At 37.4% G+C, this 14,352-nt stretch overlaps 1 protein-coding gene across 5 annotated transcripts in view; it reads left to right on the top strand.

Moving 5' to 3' along the window:
- Positions 1-14,352, top strand: part of WDR76 (WD repeat domain 76) — a 66,238-nt gene that overhangs the window by 10,334 nt on the left and 41,552 nt on the right. For all 5 annotated transcript variants that reach the window (XM_024115619.3, XM_024115615.3, XM_024115597.3 and 2 more), the window contains 2 exons: positions 7,396-7,488; positions 8,805-8,860. In XM_024115619.3, the coding sequence (XP_023971387.1) occupies positions 7,396-7,488; positions 8,805-8,860 (149 nt within the window). The remainder of the gene's footprint in view (positions 1-7,395; positions 7,489-8,804; positions 8,861-14,352) is intronic.

Here is a 14,352-nt window from a genome sequence, read left to right as displayed (position 1 = left end):
CTTTTATGGCTGTTAGCATTTGCCTTATATATTGAGGTGCTTCTATGTTGGGTACCTAAATATTTACAGTTGTTATAGCATCTTTCTTGGATTGATCCCTTGATCATTATGTACTGTCCTTCTTTGTCTCTTGTAATAGTCTTTATTTTAAAGTCTATTTTGTCTGATAAGAGAATTGCTAGTCTAGCTTTCTTTTGATTTCCATTTGCATGGAGTATCTTTTTCCATCCTCTCACTTTCTGTCTGATGTGTCCCTAGGTCTGAAGTGGGTTCTTGTAGGCAGCATATGTATGGGTTGTTTTTGTATCCATTCAGCCAGTCTGCTCTAGGTTGGAGCATTGAATCTTACATTTAAGGTAGTTATCGATATGTATGTTCCTATTACCATTTTCTTAATTGTTTTGTGTTTGTTATTGTAAGTCTTTTCCTTCTCTTGTGTTTCCTGCCTTGTTCTTTTTCCCTTGATGCTTTTAATATTTTTTGTTTGTATTAAATTTTTGTTTGATTAATATGTGTCTTGGCATGTTTCTCCTTGGATTTATCCTGTATGGGACTCTCTGTTTAATGTTGTCCCAGAGGTCTCTGAGACTGTCCTCAATTATTTTCATTCTTTTTTCTTTATTCTGCTCTGCAGTGGTTATTTCCACTATTTTATCTTCCAGGTCACTTATCCGTTCTTCTGCCTCAGTTATTCTGCTGTTGATTCCTTCTAGAGAATTTTTGATATCATTTATTGTGTTCATCATTGTTTGTTTGCTCTTTAATTCTTCTAGGTCCTTGTTAAATGTTTCTTGTATTTTCTCCATTCTATTTCCAAGATTTGGGGTCATCTTTACTATCGTTACTCTGAATTCTTTTTTAGTAGACTGCCTATTTCCTCTTCATTTTTGGCCTGGTGGGTTTTTACATTGCTCTTTCATCTGCTGTGTATTTTTCTGTCTTCCCATTTTGCTTGACTTACTGTGTTTGGGGTCTCCTTTTCGCAGGCTGCAGGTTCATAGTTCCTGTTGTTTTTGGTGTCTGCCCCCAGTGGCGAAGGTTGGTTCAATGGGTTGTGTAGGCTTCCGGGTGAAGGGGACTGGTGCCTGTGTTCTGGGGGCTGAGGGTGGATCTTGTCTTTCTAGTGGGCAGGACCATGTCCAGTGGTGTGTTTTGGGGTGTCTGTGAACTTATTATTATTTTATGACCTTATTATGATTTTAGGCAGCCTCTCTGCTAACGGGTGGGGTTGTGTTCCTGTCTTGTTAGTTGTTTGGCATAGGGTGACCAGCACTGTAGCTTGCTGGTCGTTGAGTAGAGCTGGGTCTTAGCGTTGAGATGGAGATCTCTGGGAGAGCTTTTGCCATTTCATATTACATGAGCTGGGAGGTCTCTGGTGGACCAATGTCCTGAGCTCGGATCTCCCACCTCAGAGGCATAAGCTTGATACCCAGCTGGAGCACCAAGACCCTGTTAGCCACATGGCTCAGAAGAAAAGCGAGAAAAAGGTGAAAGAAAGAAAGAAAAAATAAATAAATTAAATAAAGTTCTTAAAATAAAAAATAATTATTAAAAATAAAAAAATGGGGCTTCCCTGGTGGCACAGTGGTTGAGAGTCTGCGTGCTGATGCAGGGGACGCGGGTTCGTGTCCCGGTCTGGGAGGATCCCATATGCCGCGGAGCCGCTGGGCCTGTGAACCATGGCCGCTGAGCCTGCGCGTCCAGAGCCTGTGCTCCGCGATGGGAGAGGCCACGGCAGTGAGAGGCCCATGTACTGCAAAAAAAAATAAAAAAAATAAAAAAAATAATGAAAATGTAATTAATAAAAAGAAAGAAAGAAGAGAGCAACCAAACCAAAAAACAAATCCACCAATGATAGCAAGCACTAAAAACTATACTTAAAAAACAAAAACAAAAACGGACAGACAGAACACTAGGAGAAATGGTAAAAGCAAAGCTATACAGACAAAATCACACAAAGAACTATACACGTACACACAAAAAGAGAAAAAAAAATCTATATATATAAAAAAAAGGAGGAAGAGAGCAACCAAATTAATAAATCTACTAATGACAATTAACTCTAAATACTAAAATAAGATAAACAGAAAACCAGAAACAAATTAGATGCAGAAAGCAAACCCGAAGTCTACAGTTGCTCCCAAAATCCACTGCCTTAATTTTGGGTTGATTTGTTGTCTATTCAGGTATTCCACAGATACAGGGTAAATCAAGTTGTGGAGATTTAATCCGCTGCTCCTGAGGCTGCTGGGAGAAATTTCCTTTTCTCTTCTTTGTTTGCACAGCTCCTGTGGTTCATCTTTGGATTTGGCCCTGCCTCTGCGTGTAGGTTGCCTGAGGACGTCTGTTCTTTGCTCAGACAGGACGGGGTTAAAGTAGCAGCTGATTAGGGGGCTCTGGCTCACTCAGGCTTGGGGGAAGGAGGGGTACAGAATGCGCGGCGAGCCTGCGGTGGCAGAAGCCAGTGTGTCATTGCAACAGCATGAGGCTTGCTGTCTGTTCTCCCGGGAAGTTGTCCCTGCATCACGGGACCCTGGCAGTGGTGGGCTGCACAGGCTTCCGGGAGGGGACGTGTGGATAGTGACCTGTGCTTGCATACAGGCTTCTTGGTGGCTGCGGCAGCAGCCTTAGTGTTTCATGCCCGTCTCTGGTGACCACACTGATAGGCATGGCTTGTGCCCGTCTCTGGAGCTTATTTAAGCGGTGTTCTGAATCCCCTCTCCTTGTACCCCAGAACAGTGGTCTCTTGCCTCTAGGCAGGTCCAGACTTTTTCCTGGACTCCTTCCTGGCTAGCTGTGGTACACTAGCCCCCTTCAGGCTGTGTTCACACAGCCAACCCCAGTCCTCTTCCTGGGATCTGACCTCCGAAGCCTGAGCCTCAGCTCCCAGTCCCCACCCACCCCAACGGGTGAGCAGAGAAGCCTGTCAGGCTGGTGAGTGCTGGTCGGCACCTATCCTCTGTGCAGAAATCTCTCTGCTTTGCCCTTCCTAGTGTGTGGAAACTTTTCCTCCTTCACAGCTCCTTCCCAGAGGTGCAGGTCCTGTCCCTATTCTTTTGTCTCTGTTTTTCTTTTTTCTGTTGCCATACCCAAGTACGTGGGGAGTTTCTTGCCTTTTGGGAAGTCTGAGGTCTTCTGGCAGCGTTCAGTAGGTGTTCTGTAGGAATTGTTCCACATGTAGATGTATTTCTGATGTATTTGTGGGGAGGAAGGTGATCTCCATGTCTTATTCCTCAGCCATCTTGAAGGTCTCCTCTAAGTTGTCTTTTTATTGTTGAATTGTAAGAGTCCTTTATATATTCTGGACACTAGGTCCTTATTAGATATATTATTTGCAACTATTTTCTCACTTTCTGGGACTTTCTTTTCACTTTCTTGATAATGTCCTTTGACATAGAAATGTTTTAAATTTAAATTTCATTAAAAAATTTTAATTCAAGGTCAGTTTATTTTTTCTTTTGTTGCTGGTGCTTTGGTGTCATATCTAAGAAACCATTGCCTACTCCAGGGTTATGAAGACTTACCCCTATATTTCCTACTGAGAATTTTATAGCTTTAGCTGTTAAATTTAGGTCTTTGATCTATTTTGAGTTAATTTTTGTATATGATATGAGATGGGGTCCAAATTCATACTTTTGCATGTGGATATCTTTTTGTTCTAGAGCTGTTTGTTTTCAAGACTCTTCTTTCATGTTGAATGGTCTGGACTTCCTTATTGAAAACAAATTCACCATAGGTATATAGGTTTATTTCTAGACTCAATTTTATTCAGTTGATCTATCTCCCTATCCTTATGCCAGTTCCACAATGTTTTAACTACTGTAGCTTTGTAGTTAAGTTTTGAAATCAGGAAGTGTGAGTCTTTTAACTTGGTTCTTCTTTTTCAAGAGTGTTTGGCCAATCTGGGTCCCTTGCATTGCCATATGAATTTTAGGATCAGCTTATCCATTTCTGCAAAAATGACATCTAGAATTTTGACAGATATTGCACTGAATCTGTAGGTCAATTTGGGGAGTATTGCCATTTTAACAATATTAAGTTTTTCAATCTATGAACATGAGATGTCTTTCCATTTACTTAGATCTTCTTTAATTCCCTTCAATATTTTGTAATTTTCTGTGTACAAGCCTTGCACTTCTTTGGTTAAATTTGTGTCAAAGTATATTTTTCTTTTTGATGCTATTATGAATGGTATTTTTTTCTTAATTTCATTTTCTGACTGTTCATTGATAATGTATAGAAATACAACTTATTTTTGTATATTGATTTTGTATCTTACAACTTTGCTGAAGTCATTTATTCTAATTTTTTTGTGTGGATTCTTTAGGATTTTCTACATATAAGATTATGTCATTGGCAATAAAGATAGTTATATTTCTTCCTTTCCAATCTGGATGTCTTTTATTTCCTTTTTTGTCTAATTGTCCTGGCTAAAACTTCCAGTACAATGTTTAACAGAAGTGGCGAGAGCAGACATATTTATCTTGTTCCAAAGTTTAGGGGAAAAGCTTTCAGTGTTTCACCATTAAGTATGATGTTAGCTGAGAAATGTATATTTTTTAAAAATTTTATTTCAAAGTGATTACAGATTCATAGCAATTTGCAAAAGTAGTACAGAGAGGTCTCATGTATTCTTCACCCAGTTTTTCCCAATGAGTACATCTAGTTTGTTTTTTGATTGAACCGGGCCCTTGGCAGTGAGAGTGCAGAGTCCTAACCACTTGGCCACCAGGGAACTCCCCCAATGAGTACATCTTAAATAACTACATTGCAATATCAAAACCAGGAAATTCATATTGGTATAAGGTGTGTGTATAGTTCTGTATCATTTTATCACATGTATAGATTCATGTAGCCACCACCACAATCGTGATAGAGAACTATTCCATCTCTACAAAGATCTCTGTTAGGCTACCCCTTTATAGTTATGCCCACTGCCCTCCCTCTCACCATCCTTAACCCCTGGCAACCACTAATTTGTTTTCCATCTCTACAGTTTTGTCATTTTGAGAATGTTATATATGTCTTCATACAGTTTGTAAAGTTTTGGCATTAAGCATATTTTTAATTCAAGTTATTTTCCTTCTTTTGTTTTTTTAAAGATAGCATTTCTTTTCCTGTTTTATAGATGCAGTAACTTCTCAAGTGTCAAGATAATGGAATTAAAAAGATTTCTATTTCCTGGGCTTCCCTGGTGGCGCACTGGTTGAGAGTCCGCCTGCTGATGCAGGGGACACGGGTTCGTGACCCCGTCTGGGAGGGTCCCATGTGCCGCGGAGCGGCTGGGCCTGTGGGCCATGGCCGCTGAGCCTGCGTGTACGGAGCCTGTGCTCCGCAGCAGGAGAGGCCCACATAACGTAAAAACAAAACAAACAAAGAAAAAAGATTTCTATTTCCTATAATATATTTACTTTGAGAGCCCACTTTGTCTGATATTCTTTGCTCAGTGTTTGATGTTGCAAGTTGTTGAGGGGTGGGTAATGGGAGAGAATAGTTTGAATTACACGTACCTCAAAAAAATGTCTGATGATTTTTGTTAATTTTCTTAATTTTTCCTGTGGTAAGTAGAATAATTTAAATTTGTTTCTTTGATCTCCAAATGCAGCATTTTGAAATAGATTCTTAGGAAGTTCTTGATGATGATGGTGGTGATGTTTTTCTCTGAGAAGCAGTTTTAAAGGCAATGACAAAATAGCCATACACCTTTGCTGCCACTGTTATATTATGTGTGTGGGAGAAAAATCTTTATTTTGGTCAAATTGATGCATGTACATACGTGTTTACATCATATAATTCCACGTGTGTGTGTATATGTATCTTACATAGAGGTAATTCCATATGTACACACATGTATACACAGGAACACATCAAAACAGCCAACAATTTTCTGTCACATACCTCTCTATTTGTGGTTGCTGCTCAACAGACAAATTGCACTTTAAGCCAGTTTAGCTTTTCTCCCCCACATTATCTATTGACTTACTATGGAAAATGAAGTTTACACATGTGTGCTGTCACCTTCTCCACCCACCCCATGTTTTCCCTTCCCAGGTCCTTATTACATATAGTCTAAGCTTTACCTGAGTTGCAAAATTTCTCTCAATGTAAATCAGAGAATTCTAATGGCTTCATGTGTATATATATATTTTATTCATGAAATATTTTCTGGGGCCCTCCATCTTCCTACTTCTTTCTGGACTGTTTTACTCTTTCTTGGCCTTCTTTTTACTGTTTTCCTTTAAATTTCTTTTATCTGTCCTGTGTTGGAACTTCTGTAGCCTGGATCCTGTCTTTCTCTTTCTTGGTTTATTCTCTCATTTTGATGAAGTGCAGCTTATAGTAACTTCCTGAAAACAGGTGTATGAGAGATAGTTTGCATGTCTGAAAAAGTCTTTATGCTTTTTATTTGATTGCTGGGCGGAGCGGCTGGGCCCGTGAGCCATGGCCGCTGGGCCTGCGCGTCCGGAGCCTGTGCTCCGCAACGGGAGAGGCCGCAGCAGAGGGAGGCCCGCATACCACACACACACAAAAAAATAATAAATAAATAAATAAAAATAAAAATAAAATTGTAAGTTGAAAATAAGTTAATTTTTCCTTATCATTTTTAACACATTCTTCCATTGTTTTCTAGCTTCCTTGATATTGAGAAGTTAGTATCATTCTGATTCTTGGTTCTTTGTGGTCTATTTTTCTCTCTGCAGGCTTTTGGGATCTTCTCTTAACTTACCCATCTCAGGAACTGAGAAATTTTGTGATGATGTGCCTAGGCTTGAGTCTTTTTTCATTCATTGTGTTACATACACGTCAGGCCCTTTTAATCTAGTAACTCATTTCTTCAGTTTTTAGAAACTTTCTTGTATTATTTCTCTAATGATTTTCTCTCTATTTTCTCTGCTCCTTTTTTCCCCATTTATTAGTTGGATATTGGACCTCCAAGATTTTCTAGTTCAAAGTTGTCTTTTTTGCCCATGTGTTTCTCTTTCTTTGCTCTCTTTTTTGAATTTCTTTAACCATTTCAATGAATTTAAAACTTTCTGTTATTGAGTTTTTTCTTGTTTTGTTTAATAAAAAGATAACTTTGAGAAATAGTACAATTAACAGCCAGTAGGAAGTAATGTGCTATTAGGTTATACTACCTGACTTCTGACATCAGATCACTTGTTATTTAATTGGGAAGCCATACATACATTCTGTGATTATCCCAAACTCAGACTGTTTGTCTCAGTATTCAATGCAGCAAAGATTATGTGCTGTTTGGTAAGATAGCATAAAATAATTAGAGTAGGTGCAATTTGAAGGAAAATATACATGCGGAGAATGCAACAACTAGTTTTGCGAGGCACTTTTGCTATGGATTATGTAAAGTAACAGAATCTTTTTGGTGTAATTTCATAGGATGATTTTTCAGGATTGTCACCATACGAAAAGAAGAGACTGAAGAACATATCAGAAAATGCAAACTTTTTTGCTTCTCTTCAATTGTCTGAGGTTTGTGTGGAGTTTCTAATTAAAACTGAGATACTATTCCTCTTGCCAGTAGGTTGATAAAATACTCATAGCATCAGGTTTCATAGTGTCAAATGAGGGAGGGTAAAACTAGGAGCAAGATTTTCACTTAATAGAAAGAGGTTACCATATTTTATTGATTCCAAGACATTTTTTTGAAATTGGCATATTAAAACTATAACTGGCAGCTTCCCGACACCCCTGTTTTGGTAGTATATAAAATAATGGTGTCTTATGAATAGTTGTCTTGGATTCAAAGAAACAGGGTATGTTCCAAGAGGTTGCTTTAACTAAAGGTTAAAGGTGAAGTGGGAGGGATGGGTTAAGGGATGTGTGGTAGAGGAGAGAGAGGACAGCTTTTTTTTTTTTTTTTTTTTTTTTTTTTTTTTAAACTTTAAGAATAGATGCGAGGAACTTTCCTGGAGGTCCCACGGTTAAGATTCCGAGTTTCCATTGCAGGGGGTGCAGGTTCAGTCCCTGGTCAGGGAACTAAGATTCCTCATGCAGTGTGGCAAGGCCAAAAAAAAAAAGAATAGATGGGAGTATGCTTTGTATAGGAAACTTTAAGGATAAGTGGTCAGAAGTATGCTAATGTTTTATAATCATTATTACTAAAGGTATAATTTGCACTGAAGGTCTTCACACTGGGGTAAAATTTCTTTGTGTGAGAGAATAGCTGTTTAGGAGGGTGTGTGATGTTTTCCCCCAAAATACATTAAATCCTTGGCTTTATTGAATAACTATTTGGTTTCTCTGAATACCAGATTCCTAAATATTCAGTGTGTATTTGCATCTTGAGGGGAGGGAGGGCGAGTTAATATAAGGGACTAAATTGTTGAGTCACTAACAGTTGAAAATTCATAAGAAATTTAGACAAAAGTATCTCTGATTTTGATTTTAGTTAACAGAAATTCGGATTTGATTTGTGGAAGTATAACCTGTAACTTTTCTGGAAAACATCAAAGTAGGATTGCCTGTAGTAGAATTTAAACTTTTAAATTTGTAATAGTATATTTGATAAATGTTTAATGTTTAATCATGTAAACTTGTTAGCGACCTGGTCCAAGGTATCAGAATGTCAGTACATTAGATAGTATTATATACTTGTTTTTATTATTGATAGTGTATTTGTCTCATGTCTACTAGAAGAACAGGTATCATATCTCAAGGTTATTTAGTTCCTATATAGATCTTGGTTTAGTGTGCATACAGTAGCAGATACTTAATATTTTAGAAGGTAGGCTATGTAGTTATAAGATAGTGTTTTTTTACATGTGTATGTTTTGTGTATTTTACAGTCAGCTGCGAGGCTCCGTGAAATGATAAAGAAGAGACAGCCTCCTGAATCCAAAAGGTAAAAGATTTGGTTTACATTTCCTGTACCATGATATATTGCTGAGTTGTTTTATAATTTGAAAAACTGGTTCAACATAGTAAAATAAATAGCAGATCAGAAACTGTAATTTAATGTAATTTAATCTTAATCCTTTATAGGAACTCTGAGGGAATGCTACCTTTTAATAACTCTAAAGTTCTCATCTTCATCAAAGGACTATACAGGAAATAGAATCTTGAGAGCTGAATTTTGTTTATATTTATTATTGCTGCTAATGGAGGGAAATCTTTATTACCACTAAATTGTTCTTATTTTTGCCTGAGAAACTGTTCTTAAAGATTCTTCTACTTTATTTTTCTGGCTATCTTTTTGCTTCTCAATTTGTTTTTTCTTTCCCATTCCTAGAATAAAGGAAGGAAATGAGCATTTGTTGCACATCTATGAAATACAGTGCAATGACCGAAAATTTTTATACTGCATTATCTCATTTATTTCTGGCAAAAATTTTGTGGGATAGAAAACAGGCTCAAAGAGGTAAAGTACTGATAATTTGCTCAAGGTCAAAGTAGTTCTTAAGTGGAAGCTTCAGGATTTGAACTCCAGGATTCCTTAGGTTAAGTTCTCTTCTCTTCATTTTAGCAGGGCTTATGTATAAGTGAAGAAACTGAAAATCTTGGCATCAGTAGACCATATTTTTAGTGCTAGATGCTAATGAAATGTAGCATCGTTTAATTGGTTTGATTCTCATACAGGTTAGCTAGCTTGAGAAAAGCTAAACCTTTAATTATGACCAGGTATCTGCGAGTGTGAAAAATTGTTACAGGAGGAACATCATTAACACTGGAAGGTAATAGCACCGGTTCTGTTGTCAATTGGTCATTAGCTTATATTTGCATATTTTTTATTAGCAAAGATTAATGGTTTTTTTCTCACCTAAGTCACAGAATTCCAGTACTTAGTAGTTGTATAAGTATTAGTATCCAGTAGATAGAGCAGAAGTTATGTAATTAGAGGAAAGAGCATAGCTTTTGAAATTTGGCAAACATGATTTCAAGTTTCAATTCAGCAACTTATAGCTGTGGTATTAACTTTGGACGATTTACGTAATTTTCTTTCCTTATCTGTAAAGTTGGCATTATGCCAATCTAGAGGGGTTTAAGTTTTTAAAAATTACTAAATATATTATACATAAAAAAGCACATATGAAGTATTTTTTTATTAATCAATTTATTTTTTTTAAATTAATTTATTTATTTTTGGCTGTGTTGGGTCTGCGTTGCTGTGCATGTGGGCTTTCTCTAGTTGCAGCAAGCAGGGGCTACTCTTTGTTGTGGTGCACGGGCTTCTCATTGCAGTGGGTTCTCTTGTTGGGGAGCACTGGCCTAGGCCAGTACTTGCCATCCAGGTCAATAGAAATTTATAGTACCTCTTAAGGCCCTCCCTCCAGATAACAGTCATTATGTGAATTCTTATTTATTTATTTGTTTGGCTGTGTGGGGTCTTAGTTGTGGCACACGGGATCTTTTGTTGCAGTGCGTGGGCTTCTCTGTAGTTGCGGTGCGTGGATGCTAGAGCATGCGGGCTTAGTTGCCCCGCAGCATGTGGGATCTTAGTTCCCCAACCAAGGATCGAACCTGCATCCCCTGCATTGGAAGGCTGATTCTTAACCACTGGACTGTCAAGGAAGTCCATTATGCTGAATTCTGTGATAATCACTCCTTGCATTTATTTATAGTTTTACCACCTGTGAATGTATATTTAAACAGTATTTTGCTTATTTTGTCCTTATTTTTATATTCTGGGATTTTATTTTGCTCATTTTAATATCTTTATGTTTTAAAATTCATTCATGTTGATGTGTACAGCTTCATCATGTGTTTTCTTCTGTATGAATGTGCTATGTTGATGGACAGTTGAATTGTTCCTTTTGTCAATATCACACTGTTTTGCTTATTATGGCTTTAAAGTAAGTTTTGACATTGGGTAGTCAGTCCTCTAACTTTGTTCTTCTTAAATATTGTGTTAGTTCTTCTGTGTCTTTTGCCTCCCTGTATAAACTGTAGAATCAGTTTGTCAATATCTGCAAAATAACTTGCTGGGATTTTGATTGGGATTGCTTTGAATCTATAGATTAAGTTGGGAAGAACTGACATCTTGACAGTATGTCTTCTTATCAAAGAACATGGATAATCTCTCCATTTATTTAGTTCTTTGATTTCTATCATCAGAGTTTTGTAGTTTTCCTAATATAAATCTTATATTTTCTTAGATTTATGCCTAAGTATTTTTTTTTTGGTTTATAATTTAAATGGATTGTATTTTAAATTTCAAATTTCACTTGTTTCTTGCTGGTATATAGGAAATCATTTGACTTTTGTATATTAACCCTGTATCCTACAACCTTGCTATAATCACTTATTACTTCCAGGAATATTTTTATCCATTCTTTAGAATTTTCTAAATAGACTGTCATGTCATTTGTGAACAAATACAGTTTTATTTCTTTCTTCCCAATCTTTATACCATTTATTTCCTTTTCTTCTATTATTGCATTAGGTAGAACTTTCAGCACAGTGGGTTTTTTTTTTGTTGTTAGTTAGTTAATTAATTTTTGGCTGTGTTGGGTCTTTGTTGCTGCACGCGGGCTTTCTCTAGTTGTGGTGAGAGGGGGTTACTATTCCTTGCGGTATGCGGGCTTCTCATTGCAGTGGCTTCTCTTGTTGTGGAGCACGGGCTCTAGGCGCACGGGCTTCAGTAGTTGTGGCATGTGGTCTCAGTAGTTGTGGCTCGCGGATTCTAGAGTGCAGGCTCAGTAGTTGTTGCGCATGGGCTTAGTTGCTCCGTGGCATGTGGGATCTTCCTGGACCAGGGCTCGAACCCATGTCCCCTGCATTGGCAGGTGGATTCTCAACCACTGCGCCACCAGGGAAGTCTGACAGTGTTGAAAAGGAGTGGTGAGAGAGGACATTCTTGCCTTGTACCTGATCTCAGTGGGAAAGCTTGGCATTTCTCACCACTAAATATTATGTTAGCTATAGGGTTTTTTGTAGATTTTATTTTGTTGAGGAAGTTCCCCTCTATTTTCAGTTTACTGAGAATTTTTATTCTGAATGGGTGTTGGGATTTGCCAAATGCTTTTCCTGCATTTATTGATAAGGTCATGCAATTTTTTTTCTCAGCCCGTTGATGGGTGGATTACATTAATTGATTTTTTTGTGTTGAGCTAGCATTGCATACCTGGGATATATTCCAGTTGGTTGTGGTTTATAATACATTTTATACATTGTTGGATTCAATTTACTAATATTCTGTTGAGGGTTTTTGCGTCTTGGCTCATGAGAGATATTGATCTGTAGTTTTCTGTTCTTGTAATGTCTGTCTGGTTTTGATATCACAGTAATGTTAGCCTCATAGAATGAGTTAGGTAGTATTTCCTCTGCTTCTGTCCTCTGAAAAAGATTGTAGAGAATTGGTTTAATTTTTCCCTTCAATGTGTGGTAGAATTCACTAGTGCACCCATATCAGCCTGGTGCTTTCTGTTTTGGAAGGTTATTAATTACTAGTTCAATTTCTTTAATAAATACAGGCCTATTTAGATTGTTTCTTTTATGAGTTGTGGCAAATTGTATGTTTCAAGGAATTGGTCCATTTCATCTAGGTTTTCAAATATGTGGGCATTGAGTTGTTCATATTATTCCTTTATTACCTTTTTCATGTCCATAGGATCTGTAGTGAGTCCCCTCTTTTATTTCTTTTTTCTTTTTAATTGGAGTATAATTGCTTTACAATGTTGTGTTAGTTTCTGCTCTACAACGAAGTGAATCAACTATATGTACACATATATTCCCTTCCTCTTGGAACTCCCTCCCACCCCTCACTTCCCCATCCCACCCATCTAGGTCATCACAGAGCACCAAGCTTAGCTCCCTGTGCTATACAGCAGATTCCCACTAGCTATCTGTTTTATACATTGTAGTGTATATATGTCAATCCTAATCTCCCAATTCATCCCACCCTCCCCACTAAATATTATGTTAGCTATAGGGTTTTTTGTAGATTTTATTTTGTTGAGGAAGTTCCCCTCTATTTTCAGTTTACTGAGAATTTTTATTCTGAATGGGTGTTGGGATTTGCCAAATGCTTTTCCTGCATTTATTGATAAGGTCATGCAATTTTTTTTCTCAGCCCGTTGATGGGTGGATTACATTAATTGATTTTTTTGTGTTGAGCTAGCATTGCATACCTGGGATATATTCCAGTTGGTTGTGGTTTATAATACATTTTATACATTGTTGGATTCAATTTACTAATATTCTGTTGAGGGTTTTTGCGTCTTGGCTCATGAGAGATATTGATCTGTAGTTTTCTGTTCTTGTAATGTCTGTCTGGTTTTGATATCACAGTAATGTTAGCCTCATAGAATGAGTTAGGTAGTATTTCCTCTGCTTCTGTCCTCTGAAAAAGATTGTAGAGAATTGGTTTAATTTTTCCCTTCAATGTGTGGTAGAATTCACTAGTGCACCCATATCAGCCTGGTGCTTTCTGTTTTGGAAGGTTATTAATTACTAGTTCAATTTCTTTAATAAATACAGGCCTATTTAGATTGTTTCTTTTATGAGTTGTGGCAAATTGTATGTTTCAAGGAATTGGTCCATTTCATCTAGGTTTTCAAATATGTGGGCATTGAGTTGTTCATATTATTCCTTTATTACCTTTTTCATGTCCATAGGATCTGTAGTGAGTCCCCTCTTTTATTTCTTTTTTCTTTTTAATTGGAGTATAATTGCTTTACAATGTTGTGTTAGTTTCTGCTCTACAACGAAGTGAATCAACTATATGTACACATATATTCCCTTCCTCTTGGAACTCCCTCCCACCCCTCACTTCCCCATCCCACCCATCTAGGTCATCACAGAGCACCAAGCTTAGCTCCCTGTGCTATACAGCAGATTCCCACTAGCTATCTGTTTTATACATTGTAGTGTATATATGTCAATCCTAATCTCCCAATTCATCCCACCCTCCCACCCCCCGCCACGTCCACATGTCCATTCTCTACATCTGCGTCTCTATTCCTGCCCTGGAAATAGGTTCATCTGTAGCATTTTTCTATATTCCACATTTATGCGTTAATATATGATATTTGTTTTTCTCTGACTTACTTCACTCTGTATGACAGACTCTAGGTCCATCCACATCTCTACAAATGACCCAATTTCGTTCCTTTTTATGGTTGAATAATATTCCATTGTATATATGTACCACATCTTCTTTATCCACTCATCTGTCATTGGACATTTAGGTTGTTTCTATGTCTTGGCTGTTGTAAATAGTGCTGCAGTGAACATTGGGGTACATGTGTCATTTTGAATTATGGTTTTCTCAGGGTATATGCCCAGTAGGGGGATTGCTGGGTCATATGGTAGTTCTGTTTTTAGTTTTTTAAGGAACCTCTGTACTGTTCTCCATAGTGACTGTATCAATTTACATTCTCACCAACAGTGCAAGAG

This window comes from Physeter macrocephalus, chromosome 11 (genome assembly GCF_002837175.3).
Source record: "Physeter macrocephalus isolate SW-GA chromosome 11, ASM283717v5, whole genome shotgun sequence".
Classification (NCBI taxonomy): Eukaryota; Metazoa; Chordata; class Mammalia; order Artiodactyla; family Physeteridae; genus Physeter; species Physeter macrocephalus.
Note: the sequence above shows the minus strand (reverse complement) of the source record. Positions and strands in the feature narration are given on the sequence as shown.